Here is a 14577-nt window from a genome sequence, read left to right on the forward strand (position 1 = left end):
CATAGGCTCACAATAAACCTATGTTGAATAAAAGGATATAAGGAATATATTTTGAATATATTTATTGAATGAAAGGATGCCAGTATTTTTGATATCTCAGTAAGTAGAGAATTCATGTGCTTATTTTCATAGCCTTCAATTTAGGAAGCCTGAAACCTGTCATGTTTCAAGACAACTTCTAAAATTCTGTCAGGATATCATTTTTGTCAACTGACGCAAAATGCCTGCCTGTGTCAGTACAGAGTCATAATCTTATGAATGGGTTTGTAATTTCCCAAGAGCCACAGCTCTAAATTAAGCTCAGTACCTTTGTTTGTTTTGTACTCCAGAAATGCTCTCGTGGAGATGAATGCAGCCCACTCCCAAAGTGAACTAGATTTTGATTTATAACAAAACAATGGAACACAACCAAAAACCCCTTACCACTTCTCAGAAAAATTTGATTTCTCTTTCTTCCTGCTTACGCTGACTTTTCTTAAAAATGGTTCAAGTGGAAAACAGCACTAATAGAATAAATTTCTGTATATGTGGGAGCGAAGCATCCTTTCCAACAAGAAGCATGACAGATTTTAGTATGAAACACCCAATAAGTATACAGCTGGATTTTTTTTTAAAGCTTTTTGTCCTTTTCCTCAATATGTATATCCACAAAAATAAACTGGGATGGTGTCATTTAGCCTATACGTTGAGAATGCTTTTGTGTTAAAACAAAGGACTGGGGCGCCTGGGTGGCTCAGTGGGTTGAGCCGCTGCTTTCGGCTCAGGTCATGATCTCAGGGTCCTGGGATCGAGTTCCGCGTCGGGCTCTCTGCTCAGCAGGGAACCTGCTTCCTCCTCTCTCTCTGTCTGCCTCTCTGCCTGCTTGTGATCTCTGTCTGTCAAATAAATAAATAAAATTAAAAAAACAAAAACAAAAACAAAAACAAAACAAAAGACTGCTCGGGCACCTGGGTGGCTCAGTCGTTAAGTGTATGCCTTCGGCTCAGGTCATGATCCCAGGATCCTGGAATGAAGTCCTGCATCAGGCCCCCTGCTCGGCGGGGAGCCTGCTTCTCGCATTCCTACTCCCCCTGCTTGCATTCCCCCCCAACCTCTGTCAAATAAATAAGTAAAATCTTAAAAAAAAACAAAAACTGTTTAAGTGTTCAGAGAAGGAATGAGTTTTGCATGGACTTGGCTGGTTTTGGTGTTGATTTGTAGACTGACTTGGATATATCGGCAGATCCTTTTAAGTTCCTTTCAACACTATTAGAGATTCAGTGAGGCTTCTATTTCCTTTTCTCCTCTACAAGACACAGAGGTTTTGTTTTCTACCTTACTGACTTTACTGGAAAAAAATAAGGTTTCTGGAAAAGAATGTTTCATCATTCATTGTTTATCCCAGAATCAGGTAATCAAAATTCTCCAAACATGTGATTGTTATGGAAGAAAATGGGCAATGTGCAGTAAAGTCAGTGTTGGGACACATTAATAAAAATATATATATATAGATAGATAGATAGATATATTAAGAAAATTTTGATTGCTATTTAGTTTTTGTTAGCTAGAAAATTATTATGATATTTGGTTCCATTTTATTTTAAAATAGATCAAAGTATGTATGTATGTTTTAAATGCTATTAACATTTAAAAATACATTTTTTAGCATAAATATGCCCCCTTAGCACCAGAACCTCAACAGTGCGTCTCTGGGAAATCCTTGGTTGCATAATCTGAAATCTCTAGGAAAAAAATAAATTGTTGACTGTATCATGATGATCACATTTTTTTGTTTCTCCTAAAATTCCATCTGCAGAGATTAATAAAGGGAAAAATATGTAAGCAAACAATATAAAATTGTCAAGTAACTAAATGCAGCTGTAACTTTTTAATTGTAGTTAAGCCAAATTCATTAACTGTTTGCCAAGATTTTGAGGACCATATGAAACTGAAATTACAACCCATAGCCCTTCAAATCCTCGGTACAGTTAAAGAAAGGGCTATGTGATAAAGTCTCAGGTATATACATTTACTAATGTGAAGACATGGAAACTGGTAGAGCCATGTAAACTCTCTGTGAAAGAATGCCTTCAGGGTCTGTATGTTAGGAGTCAAATATTAGGAAAAATAGCATATCCCATTTAAGCAAAAACTGAAAGCTTCCCACTTATAAAATCTCATTAGATAATTACATAATCATAGTATACTTAGAAGATATAAAGTATTTTGTCTATTTTTATTGATGAGCCATTCCTAGAGGAAATGTGAGGTGAACAAGGGATGTCTTACCCCACCTCCCTCAAACCATAGTCACATAATCCATTGAATAGTGCTATTAGTATAATTTTAAATTTCCTGTAAATGGATTTTCTTATATCTCTCACTGTGAAGAGTCTCTCTACACCCACCAAAAATGGGTCATTTAGGTCAACAATAATCTTCTAATCTTTTTCATCAGTCTTACATTTTTAGACATTTATTTTACACTTTGTGAGTTTAGGAAATTATATTCCATTGAATAGCCAGGGAAAATGCTAACGGGTAGCTATTACTTCAGCATGACTCCCAACCTAGATTAAGAATGCTCATGTTGGGGCAGCTGGGAGGGTCAGTTGATTAGGCGTCTGCCTTTGGCTGACATCTGTCCCCTTCATCTGTCCCCAGATGGAGGCCCACATCAGGTTCCATGCTTGGCAGAGAGTCTTCCTCTCCCTCTGCCCTTCACCCCACTTGTGCTCTTTCTCTTTCACTCTCTCTTTCTCTCTCTCAAATAAATAAATAAAATCTTAAAAAAAAAAAAAAAAAGAATGCTCGTGTTTAATGAAAAACCCTGAGCAAACTCTCTTCTTCATCCCTGGGCATAATCTTAGTTTAGATACTCTGGAGAACCTCAAAGGCTTGAACTTTCTCCTAAAACAGTTATAAATAAATGCAATGAAGATCTGGCACTAGTTAGCGAGAACAAATCCAGCATGTATAGTCAGTCAATCAAGAAGTGTCTTAGTTTTCTTCGTACCCGACTGGATATATATATTTTTTAATTCTACAAAGAACAAAATATATATCTATGTGTATGCAATATGTAGGTGTATGTGTGTATATGTGGTGTGTGTATGTGCAGATGTAGAGATACCCACACACGTAAAATACAGTCTCTGTGGTTTGTAAACAGGCTATCCCTAATCCTCAATCTCTGTCATTATTGACTTTCATCCCTTAGGTCTATCCTTTTTCTAAGCAATTATATGCATCACTGATACTGAGTAGGATCTCAATTTAATAAGAAAATCTTTGTGACTTCATTGACTTCAGCTTTAATTTCTATAGAAAAAATCTTATGACTTGGCTCTTAAGACTTTGGATAATATTAATGTCATTTATAGCATGACTGTATCATATGCATTTGAATATTGCTTCTAAGGTAAATTTGTATATAACATTGATACTTAGGTCCCAAATCACCAGAGTTGGAGGGACATATTAACTCATATTAATAGCCATGTTGATTAATTAGTAACCAACAACACATTGTTTTAAAATTATTTATTTTTTGGTGCTATAATTGACATATAACATTGTATAAGTTTAAGGTACACAATGTGTCAGTCTAGTACATTTATGTATTGCAGTATGATTACACCATAGTGTTAGCCAGCATCCCCCATCAGGTCATATAATTATAATTTCTTTTTTTGTGCTGAGAGCTTCAAGATCTAGGCTCTTAGCAACTTGGAGGTTTATAAAATAGCATCTTTGGCTATATTCAGTATGCTGTACATTGGATCTCCAGAACTTATCTACTGCCTGAAACTTACGGTTTTAGTCTTTTGTTATTGTTGTTGGAAGTGAATGCATATGTCTGTACAAGGTAGCCTGTTAAAAAAGTTATAATGATATAATACCTCTTTAAGGAAATGTCTGTGAATATTCTATATCAAGCCTTATAAATGTCTCAATCCCACTAGACTTTCCTCTCCAGTGAAAGCATCTTGATACTATAATGGAAAAAGACTGTATTTTCATTCTTTAATATAAAAATTTAATTTACTTAGACATATTAGCTATTTATAAAGTGAATTGATACTCTCTACCTCAAACTAACTAAATGATGAAACTCTAATGAGTGACATATAAAGTAAGTATATATGTTTCTTTGTTATGTATATTTATATATGCTTATACATTTTCCCTTTGCATTCAAACACAGTATTCAAAAGCTATATAGCAAGGCATTTTACTTGTCCTTTATATTTATTTGTAATTAATCATTACCACCTATATGTTTATGTTCAGGGGACTGGGTATAGGAAGACAGGCTTGCAACAGAAAAACCAGCTGGCATTATGTTATATTAATGGAGATGAGTGATACGAACTTGAACTTGAGCAATGTCACTGAGACTACTGAAGAGGGAATTGATTCATAAGGTTTTACATCAGAATATATAGATTTCAGTCATGAGTATCTTATAAACTTTCCAGGGGATTCCAATGTAGCTCAGTCTGAAAATCACTAACCACTGTCAGATTTAGGGTGTCGGGGAAAGCAAAATTTAGTCTGACTTACAGGTTTCGTGTTTATTTGTATGAATGGTGCTGCCATCCATGGTTGAGAAAATGGCAAAGAAGGAATAATTTTATTGCAAGGTTTTTTTGTTGTTCTCCAGCTTTATTTATATGTAGTTCAAAGCATGTATGGAACATTTACAAATTCAATGGAAAGGTCTGTTGTGAAGGGGTATGTTTTGTAGTTATTATAGAAAAGTGACAGTTGAGCTCAGAGAGCGTGCATAGATTCCAGGAAAATGGCACTTAGAAGCCAGTGGAAGAAAAACTGGGGAGGTGCCTAGTAAGGAATGATGGCCAAGTAAGGAGGAGGAGAGTGGTGGCAAATAATGACAACAGAAATAACAATAATAATAGTAATGAAATGAGAAACACCTATGGGAAATATTCATCAAAAATAACAAATGGACAAATATCCATGATTTTTTTTTCCAGTTTGGGGATGTAGCTACCTTCTCTTTGAGGGGTCTGTTACTTGGACTCACCAAACTCAAATTGCTCAAAAGAATCTCTTTCTACAGGGACACTACAGAGTACCTTATCTGTTACTTTGTGTATCTTATACACATGTCAGTGTGTGGGGGCACACATGTGTGCGTGCGTACATTCATGTGCTGACGTATATGGTGTGCTGGTTGTATATCAAACTATCAGATATTCTTTTTATGTTTTTAGCTAGTGCTGTGAGGGAAGCGTCTATGCCCACATACATCTATACATATATGTAATTCCAGGAGGAGGAAAGGAAAGGTCAATGTGACAATTTCATTTAAGTATAACAGTGTCTCCTGGCCAACATTATTCCCACCTGTCTTCTCTCAGGAAATGCTCGACAGATGAGTGTATAACTAGTAGAGTCCCATGGGTGATAAAGTGGCCAGATTGAATTTTGTGACCCTGTGAGCATTCCACATCAGAATTGCCTCCTTTCCTTGGAGGTTTTCTACCTCAAATGCGTGTTCCATATGGGTGTTTCTCAACCATGGCAGCACGCAGGAATCATCTGAGTAGCTTTTTGAAAGTCTCCCTGCCCCACCAGTTATATCAGAATATATAGGACCCAGGCACCAGTATTTTGAAAGACTTTCCATGAATTCTAGGGTGCAACCAAAGTTGTTGACTTTTTTCTCTATCACATCAATCTGACAGTATTTCCATAAATCCACATTATCTGCAAGTGCGTTTCTAACTCTCTGCTAATGTTTCCTTACCTAGTACCTTAGCAGTACAATTAATGGTTTTATGGGTATGCATAGGAGATGTGGATTTTGGATTAGCTACCTCAGGCTGCCATGATGAAATGTCACAGACTGGGTGATGTAACCAATAGAAATTTCTTTTCTCGTGCTCGCTTCGGCAGCACATATACTAAAATTAGAAATTTCTTTTCTCATGGCTCTGATGCTGGAAGTCTGAGATCAGGGTGCACACTTAGTCGGATTCTGATAAGGGCTCTCGTTTTGGCTTATAGACAGCTGTCTTCTCCCCCTGGGCTCACATGGCCTTTTCTCCTCACATGTGTAAGGGACCAAGGGGCTGGGGAGCAAGCTTGCTGGTGTCTTTTCTTCCAAGGGCACGCATCTCATCAAACCAGGGTCCTAGTCTCATGACCTCTTCTAGCCCCAATTATCTCCCAAAGGTTCTAGCTCCAAATACCATCACACCAGAGGTTAGGGCTTCAGCAGATGAATGAGGGAGGGGGCACAGCTCAGTCCACAGTGGAGATCATCGTTCCACTCTCTGCCATCATTACTTTTAAGCCAGGAATCTTGTTTAAATTAGTGGCAGAAACACTAACTCAGTGTAGTCCAGACAGGCTAAAGTGTCTTCTTGTTGTTGTATATAATTCAGTGGTGACACATAACAACAGTGAGCCATGACAGAACCAGATTCAAGTTGCACTGCTGAAAAGTGTAGTGGTTTTTACAGATAAGTATAAAAATTTAAAAAAAAAGTTTGAACAGAGCCAGGCTTTTCTTGTAAACATTTAGTTTCATTTGGAACTGCTTACTACCTTCAGATTTGCTTTTCTCTGCCTTTGTGAATTTGGGGGAAAGGACAACATGTTGATTAAGACAATTTGACGGCAGTCTTCACCATGATAAGAGTGGCTGAATGGCTTCAGTTTCCTGTATGTTCTCCCTGGAGTTTGATGGACCTGACATTTGTTTTTTTTTTGTAATTCCAAGCGAATTTTGGGTCATTTCATTGTGTGTGTGTGTTGCAAATAAGTTCACAGTATCTTTAGTAATTGCCAGTGTGGATGCATTAGAAATTCATTCTGTTCAGTAAAATCAACAGGTGATGTTGTGCTCTGCCCCTTGCATCCAGGGTGAAAAATTCCCATTCCTAATTATGAGACCTCAGAGTTTCAAGGTTTTGCTTGTGTAGTATTATACTTGTAATTACTATGGCATTTGAACTGATCCATGGATGAGAGTCTGTTTATCAGGTGGAGATAGCAGATGAACAAGGAAGGATTGTTGTCACACTTCTTTATCCTTATTCAGATTAGTAAAAGACGCCCATATGGTACTCAGAGTATAAATAGGGAAGGCAATTTCCAGGAACTGTAAAGAAAATTCTTTTTCTCTTTTTTTTAAAAAAGATTTTATTTATTTATTTGACAGAGAAAGAGATCACAAGTAGGCCGAGAGGCAGGCAGAGAGAGGGGGAGAGTCAGGCTCCCCGCTGAGCAGAGAGCCTGATGCGGGGCTTGATCCCAGGACCCTGAGATCATGACCTGAGCTGAAGGCAGAGGCTTAACCCACTGAGCCACCCAGGTGCCCCTGTGAAGAACATTCTTAAGATCTCACACCTGCTGGCAACTTAGCAGCCAGAATTTACAGGAAATGTTAAGAAGTAGGGGCATGGTATGGAAAAATATTGTTGGTGATTAGTTAGAGATATAAGCCCAAGAGGGACAAAAAGATCTACATTGTTCATTTCTGTGTCACCCAGCATGTGTTACGAAGCCATGCCCACCATAAGCATTTGGGAACTATTATCGGGAACTAATTATCAGTAGATGGATTCCAGAATGACCAAAGGCACACGCATGAGAATACAAAATTAAATCAATCAGTAAAAGTCATGAAATCCTCCCTTTAAGCTTGGTAAAAAGACTGTATGTGAGGAAGCAGGATTCAGAAGTAAAGTCCAAGTACAATCTAAGAGAAAAACAAAACCTGTATGTTGATCAATGAAGGGACACGTGCTATGAGCATCTTCTGCTCTGCGGGCTTCTTTACTCAGGATCCTGGGGCCTATCTCTGCCTCTTTGTCATCCCTGGATAGAATGTGCCTGATTATTCATCTTAATTTCTGAAAACAGATTCTACCACCAGCTGAGCGAAAGAGACCTGAGGTTTGTATAATGATTTTACATTAGCAAATAGTCTTGAATTTCTACCAAAAGCCTTTAAAAACCACTCGTATCTTAGTGATTAGCCAGAAAGAATTTCATACCAGGGTGGTGTCTTGTTCAAGTACCCAAAATAGGGTTAGTATCAGGACCTGCTCACAGGCCCGATGTACAGTGAAATGTTTGTACGTGTGTTGCTGCTGCTGCTAATGTTATTATTATTATTATTAACCAGGTTAGGTATCTTAATCCTCCATTGTACACTGACCTATCACAGCGCGGTCGCTTCCTTTTTTTTTTTTTTTTTTTTTAAAGTAGTCTTAATGCAGGGCTTGAATTCATGACCCCAAGATCAAGACCTGAGCTGAGATTTAGAGTCGGACATTCAACTGACCGAGCCACCAGGCGCCCTGTCATATCTTTGTTCAAGACTGAGATATATTTCTCTGGGACAAAGATGACACGTTCCCCTAGGTACACTGGGCAGTTACCATACAATATTAGTATTTACTTATTTGGCTGTCCAGAGTAAGCAAATATTAATTAGAATCGTGGCTTTTCAGTGAGAGATAGGCTAGACAGTGAGGCACAGATGGCTGCCATTTTGTGCAATGGATATGCAGAGAGATTTTTCAGACAAGCACCAGACTTCCTGCTTCAGTGGGTGGCATTCTGGCAAGAAGGGCAGATGGACTGTGGGCCCCTTGAGGTGAATCAGAACCACCATACATACTTGCTTCTGGAGTCTTCCCAGAAGCAATTGCTTCCTTCCATTCAGTGGGAAAGGACAAAGCCAAAAATGAGAATGCCAGGAAAATGTAGGTGTCTCGATTTCCACAGAATAATCCGAGTTTAATAAAGCCCCCAAAAGAGAGTAATGTATTTTTAACTTTTAGCCCTTAATTAAAAATTTAATAACCTTTGTTAATTGAAAAAAAGGGGAAAGTATTTGGTCATTTTTTTCTTCCTCATTTCTACATAACTAACCATGTGTGGGTGTGTACTCTAACGCTAGAAAGCTAATGTGACACATCACTTTAGGGAAGGAATAAAATCATCATCCCATCCACGTCTCTTGCCTTGATTCATAGCTCAAATATTTCTATTCTTGGAACATTACTGTAGCTCTGGTGCTAAGAAAATTGCTGGTGGATGAAGAATGATTCTGCAGCCTTTCATCCTTCACAATGTCTGCGCCCTGTGACTAATCTAACTTTGCAATGGTGCCATCTAGTGTTCACATGTCCTCAGGACTACAGCTCAACTTTGTTAGAAGCGAAATAGTAAGAGAGTAGCAAGCAAGTTACCTTCTAAACAGTGTGCCGGGGAGAATCAATGAAACACAAGAACAGCATTTTTCATTAAATGTGTATTTCTTATTATTATTGCCTCATTTATTTATTACATTTTCTTCACAAAGATTTTTTATATATTCTATTTATATAGTCAGACAAATTATAGATAACATACTCCATGTATTGAAGTTATACTTATTCTGTCTTTCATTTTGATATTCTACTCTGTATCTTCAAATACCTCTAACACACTAGTCTTTGTCTTTGAAGGCAACACAACCAACCTAGTCACAGTTGGGTTGGCTTAGAGTGGAAACAAAAGATGGAAATCATTTATTGTAATAATTGATTGCACCGCCTATCTTGTCCCAGGCTGTGTTTTGTAAGTGCTCATGATTGTACCTTCAGGGTTTGGGTTCTTCACTACCTAGCCAGAGAAACACAGAAGGGCTTTGATATGCATGGAATAAAGTGTTTTAAAAAAAAAACAACAACCCACCCACAGACAAATAAACCTAGTCTTACCATTGACACTATGTTAGGACTATCTGTTTAAAAAAATTTGTAGAAAGTAATTTAAGGAATTAATGAGCTTGGGTTCAGTTTTCGAGATGTCCCACGGATGTGATTTTTATTTTCTTTACTAGCCTTTGAGTTGACTTCTATATTGCTTATCTGTTCAGAATTTTAAAACGAAAAACCTATATTTATTTATGAAAGAAGAAAATTAAGACAAGCCCTATTAGATCACCTCCATCATTTTAACCTGCAAAATGGTTGACAAAACACCTGCTTTGACTGGCATCAACCCTGAAATGAAGAGGCTCAGCCTTCGCCCTCTCTAATATGGGGGAGGTAGAGTCCCAGGCTCTGTGAGAACACGGCCTATAGGCAGAACTCATCTAGTCCCACTCTGAACTTGGCTCTCCCTTAGCTTTTTGTTACCTCCTCAAGGACAAGATGTTCCCTCTCACTTGTGGCTCTGTTTACCTGCCTTGCTTTAAGCAGGAGTGACTTCTTTTGTGCTTCTGCTCTTACTTGGTTAATTATCACACCCCTTCAGTGGCCTATGCATCATTTCCTTGGAGAAGCACTCCAACCCCTCATCAGCCCTCTCTTGTTATTAGATATCATCCAACACTTTTCCTTACTACCACTCACCACACTTTGCAATTACATACTTGTGTTATTATCTACTTAATATGCCCTATCCCCACTAGATTATACATTTTGAGCAGGCTGAAATAAACTTTTTTTGACCATTTGAGGTCCTAGCCATTGTGTGTTTCTGTAGTTCAATACAGAGTAGGCATGTGGGAAATAGATGATGAAATCAACGCAAATCCAAAATTGAGAACTGAGATGCCCATTGTCCCAGCCCATGTAGTTTTGTATGTCAGCTCTGCTTCCACGTCACCCTTGAGGCAAGAGAATATTCACTGAGGCAGGAAATTCAATAGTATGGTAGTTTTCAAGGTATACCCGTCTGGGGACATGTCACTTCCTGCAACTCAGTCTGGGAGTGGGATGTTCATTCTCAATACTTACAGAATCCCTGACCTTGTTCACTGCCGCTTTTCCACTTCTCAAGGTCAATTGGCCTTTCCTCCCTGCCCACCAGTTTCTCCTTGCCACACTTTTATACCCTTCACCCAAAGTTAAATAAATACACAACCAAAATTCACCTCCTGTAATATTTACTGTCTGCCATCTTCATGGAATAACATGGAGATAGAGACCACAAAGTATAGTGGCTCAGTCAGTTAGGCGTCTGCCTTTGTGCTCCGGTCATGTTCCCAGGGTCCTGGGATCGAGCCCCACAATGGGGTTCCCCGCTCAGAGGGGAGTCTGCTTCTCCCTCTGCTTCTGCCTGCCACTCTCCCTACTTGTATGTGCTTGCTCCCTCTGTGTCTGTCAAATAAAAAATCAAATCTTAAAAAAAAAAAAAAATCTTATCACTCTTGTGGTCAGTAGGGAATAAAAATAAGTTTTGTACATTATACAAAGGACAGATTTTGTTTTCTTTATTCATTTTTGTAGTATATTCCTTCTCTTTCTAGAAGACCCTAAGGATTCCCAACTATCTTAGAATATTAGACAAGAAATCATGCTGAGAATCAATCACCTTCAAAATAAGTTCTGCTTAAAAAGTTATAACATGTCATACTAAGTTTCTAATGTCTGTAACCAATCACCAATGTCTTCTAAAGAATAGGAAATGAAGCTAAGATTCCAAACTGATTGTGACATTGAATACATGCATGCACACCTCGATGGATTTGGTGTTTTTTGTAGATTGTATTATATTTCATTTAAAGTCTGGTATATTGGCCCTGTTTTCCAAAGTTAACACTTCTGCTTAACGTCAAGTACACACAAAAGAAAAGTGTTTCAACTTCTGACTATTTTCAAACCACACTGCAGCTTCCCAGAGTCCTTCCAGACCCCTCTCCCCTCCACCTGTGGTACAGCATGTCACAGGCATTGTGAAAGTGTGTGCTTTTTCCAAGCTGAACTTCCTGACTGAATTGCCAACTCGTATGGAATTCTGACTCTTCAACGTGTATTTGATGAAAACCTAAATCAGATAAAGTAAAATAAAGTTTACTCCAGAGAATATCTTCCCACTTCTGTCTCCACAGCAGCACGGATGTACACACAGTGGCATCACTTCTTAAACTCTATCTCCGAGAACTTCCGGAACCAGTTATTCCTTATGCAAAGTATGAAGATTTTTTGGCCTGTGCCAAACTGCTCAGCAAGGACGAAGAAGCTGTAAGTTGACGTATTTCTTTCTAGAAAAAACTTCATTTGGGTTTGTTTTTTTTTTTTAAATCAATGTTCTTAGTTTTTAATTTATATATTTCCTTTTGTTCCATCCTTGGACTATTTTCCACTATTGTATTTATTGACATTACACGCACTTAGATATCACACAGACAACGCAGGTCCCATTTTTAATCCCCTCTCTTATCAAAAAGAAAACTGTAAGTTAATAAATGAAATGAGCCCTCCTTGCCCACTTTGCTCCTCTAAGTGATTAATTGTGGGGTACATCAGGCCAAACATTCCATGAACAAATTGGATGCCTTATTTCATATTCTCTTTTTCATTGTGAGCCCCTCTAAATTACCTAACAATGCCACCTACCAAATCTTATCTACCATTTTTTCCTTTTATTTAATTTTATTTCTTTTTAGTATTCCAGAATTCATTGTTTATGCGCCACACCCAATGCTCCGTCAAATACGTGCCCTCCATAATACCCACCACCAGGCTCACCCAACCCCCCACCCCAAAATCCTCAGTGTGTTTCTCAGAGTCCACAGTCTCATGATTCGTCTCCCCCTCCAATTTCCCCCAACTCACTTCTCCTCTCCATCTCTCAGTGTCCTCTGTGTTATTCCTTGTGCTCCACAAATAAGTGAAACCATATGATAATTGACTCTCTCTGCTTGACTTATTTCACTCAGCATAATCTCCTCCAGTCCCATGCATGTTGATACAAAAGTTGGGTATTCGTACTTTCTGATGGAGGCATAATACTCCATTGTATATATGGACCATATCTTCTTTATCCATTGGTCCGTTGAAGGGCATCTTGGTTCTTTCCACAGTTTGGTGACTGTGGCCGTTGCTTCTCTCTACCATTTTTAAAAACAGCCTTATTGAGATATAGTTATATACTATAGAATCACCTATTTGAAGTGTATAATCAGTGCATTTTAGTATACAGTTGACCCTCAAATAACATGGGTTTGAACTGCATGGGTCCTCCTACACACGGAAATTTTGCAGTACAGTGCGATAAATGTACTTCCTCTTCCATATGATTTTCTTAATACTTTCTTTTCTCTAATTTACTTTATTGTAAGAATACAGCATATAATACATAAAACATACAAAATATTTGTTAATCAACTGTTATCAGGAAGGTTTCCAGTCAATAGTAGGCTATCTAAGTTTGGGGGGGAGTCAAAATTACTCATGGTTTTTTGAGTTGGGGGAATTGGTGTCCCTCACCCCTCCCTACATTGCTCAAGGGCCAACTGTTTCTCAAGAGTTGTGCAACCACTGCCAGAATCTAATTTTAGAATATTTAGCACATTTTCATCATCCTATAACAAGCCCCATACCTATTCCCCTGGTTCCACCTTCCCCAGCCCTTGACAACAACTAATCTCTTTCTGTATGTATAGACTTGCCTATTTTGGCTATTTCATATAAACAAAATCATTCATTACATTGTCTTCTGTGACTGGCTTCTTTGACTGTTTTCAAGGTTTATTCACACTATACCACATATACTAGTATTTCATGCCATTTATTTATTTATTCATTTATTTATCCATCCCTCAGTTGCAGCATATGTGGGTTGTTTCCATTGTTTGACTATTATTATTAATGCTGCAGTGAATATTCAAGTGCAAAGTTTGGCATGGACACACGTCTTCATTTCTCCTGGGTTTATACCCAGGAGGCAGACTTGCTGGGCCATGTGTAACTCTGTGTTTTCTAAAGAGGCTCCGTCATTTTTAAATTCCCACCAGCAACTCGTGCAGATTCCAATATCTCCACACTCTTACCAACACTTGTTGTTATTTCTCTTTTTTATTATAGCCGTCCTAATGTATGTAAAGTGAGATCACCTTGAGCTCGAGTTGCATTTCCCTGATGGTTAATGATGTTAAACATTTTTCCATGTACTTATTGGCCCTTCACATACTTTCTTTGGAAAAATCATTTTCCCATTTTTAATTGGGTTATTTGTCTTAATTTGAGTTGTGAAAGTTCTTATAGTTTAGATTACAAACCTCTTATCAGATATATGATTTGATTTGCAAATATTTATCCCATTCTATAGGTTGTCTCTTCAGTTTTTTAAAGATTTATTTATTTATTTTGGGGGCGGAGGGCAGAGAGCGAAGGAGAGAGAATTTCAAGGAGACTCCCCACTGAGCACAGACCCCCCCCCCCGACTCTCATGACCTGAGGCAAAATCAAGAGACAGATGCTCAAAGAACTGAGCCACCCAGGCGCCCCAAGTCTCTTCAGTTTTTTGATGGTGTCCTTTGAAGCACAAACGTTTGTAATTACAATGAAGTCCAATTTATCTATTTTTCTTTTGTCACTTGTGCTTTTAATGTCATATCTAAGAAATATTTAACCAAGTTCACCAGGATTTATTCCTATATTTTCTTCTAAGACGTTTGTAACTTTAGCTCTTACATTTAGGTCTATGACCCATTTTGAGTTAATTTTGGTTTATGATATGAGGAAAGGTCCAACTTCAACCTGTGGCATATGGATATCTGGTTGTCTCAGAACCCTTTGTTGGAAAGACCATTGTTTCCTCCACTGGATTTTCTCGGCA

General features: G+C 38.1%; 1 protein-coding gene across 8 annotated transcripts in view; it reads left to right on the top strand.

Annotated features, from left to right (window-relative positions):
• Positions 1-14577, top strand: part of ARHGAP24 (Rho GTPase activating protein 24) — a 531966-nt gene that overhangs the window by 494238 nt on the left and 23151 nt on the right. For all 8 annotated transcript variants that reach the window (XM_047717878.1, XM_047717881.1, XM_047717884.1 and 5 more), the window contains one exon: positions 11846-11978. In XM_047717878.1, the coding sequence (XP_047573834.1) occupies positions 11846-11978 (133 nt within the window). The remainder of the gene's footprint in view (positions 1-11845; positions 11979-14577) is intronic.

This window comes from Lutra lutra, chromosome 2 (genome assembly GCF_902655055.1).
Source record: "Lutra lutra chromosome 2, mLutLut1.2, whole genome shotgun sequence".
Taxonomy (NCBI): domain Eukaryota; kingdom Metazoa; phylum Chordata; class Mammalia; order Carnivora; family Mustelidae; genus Lutra; species Lutra lutra.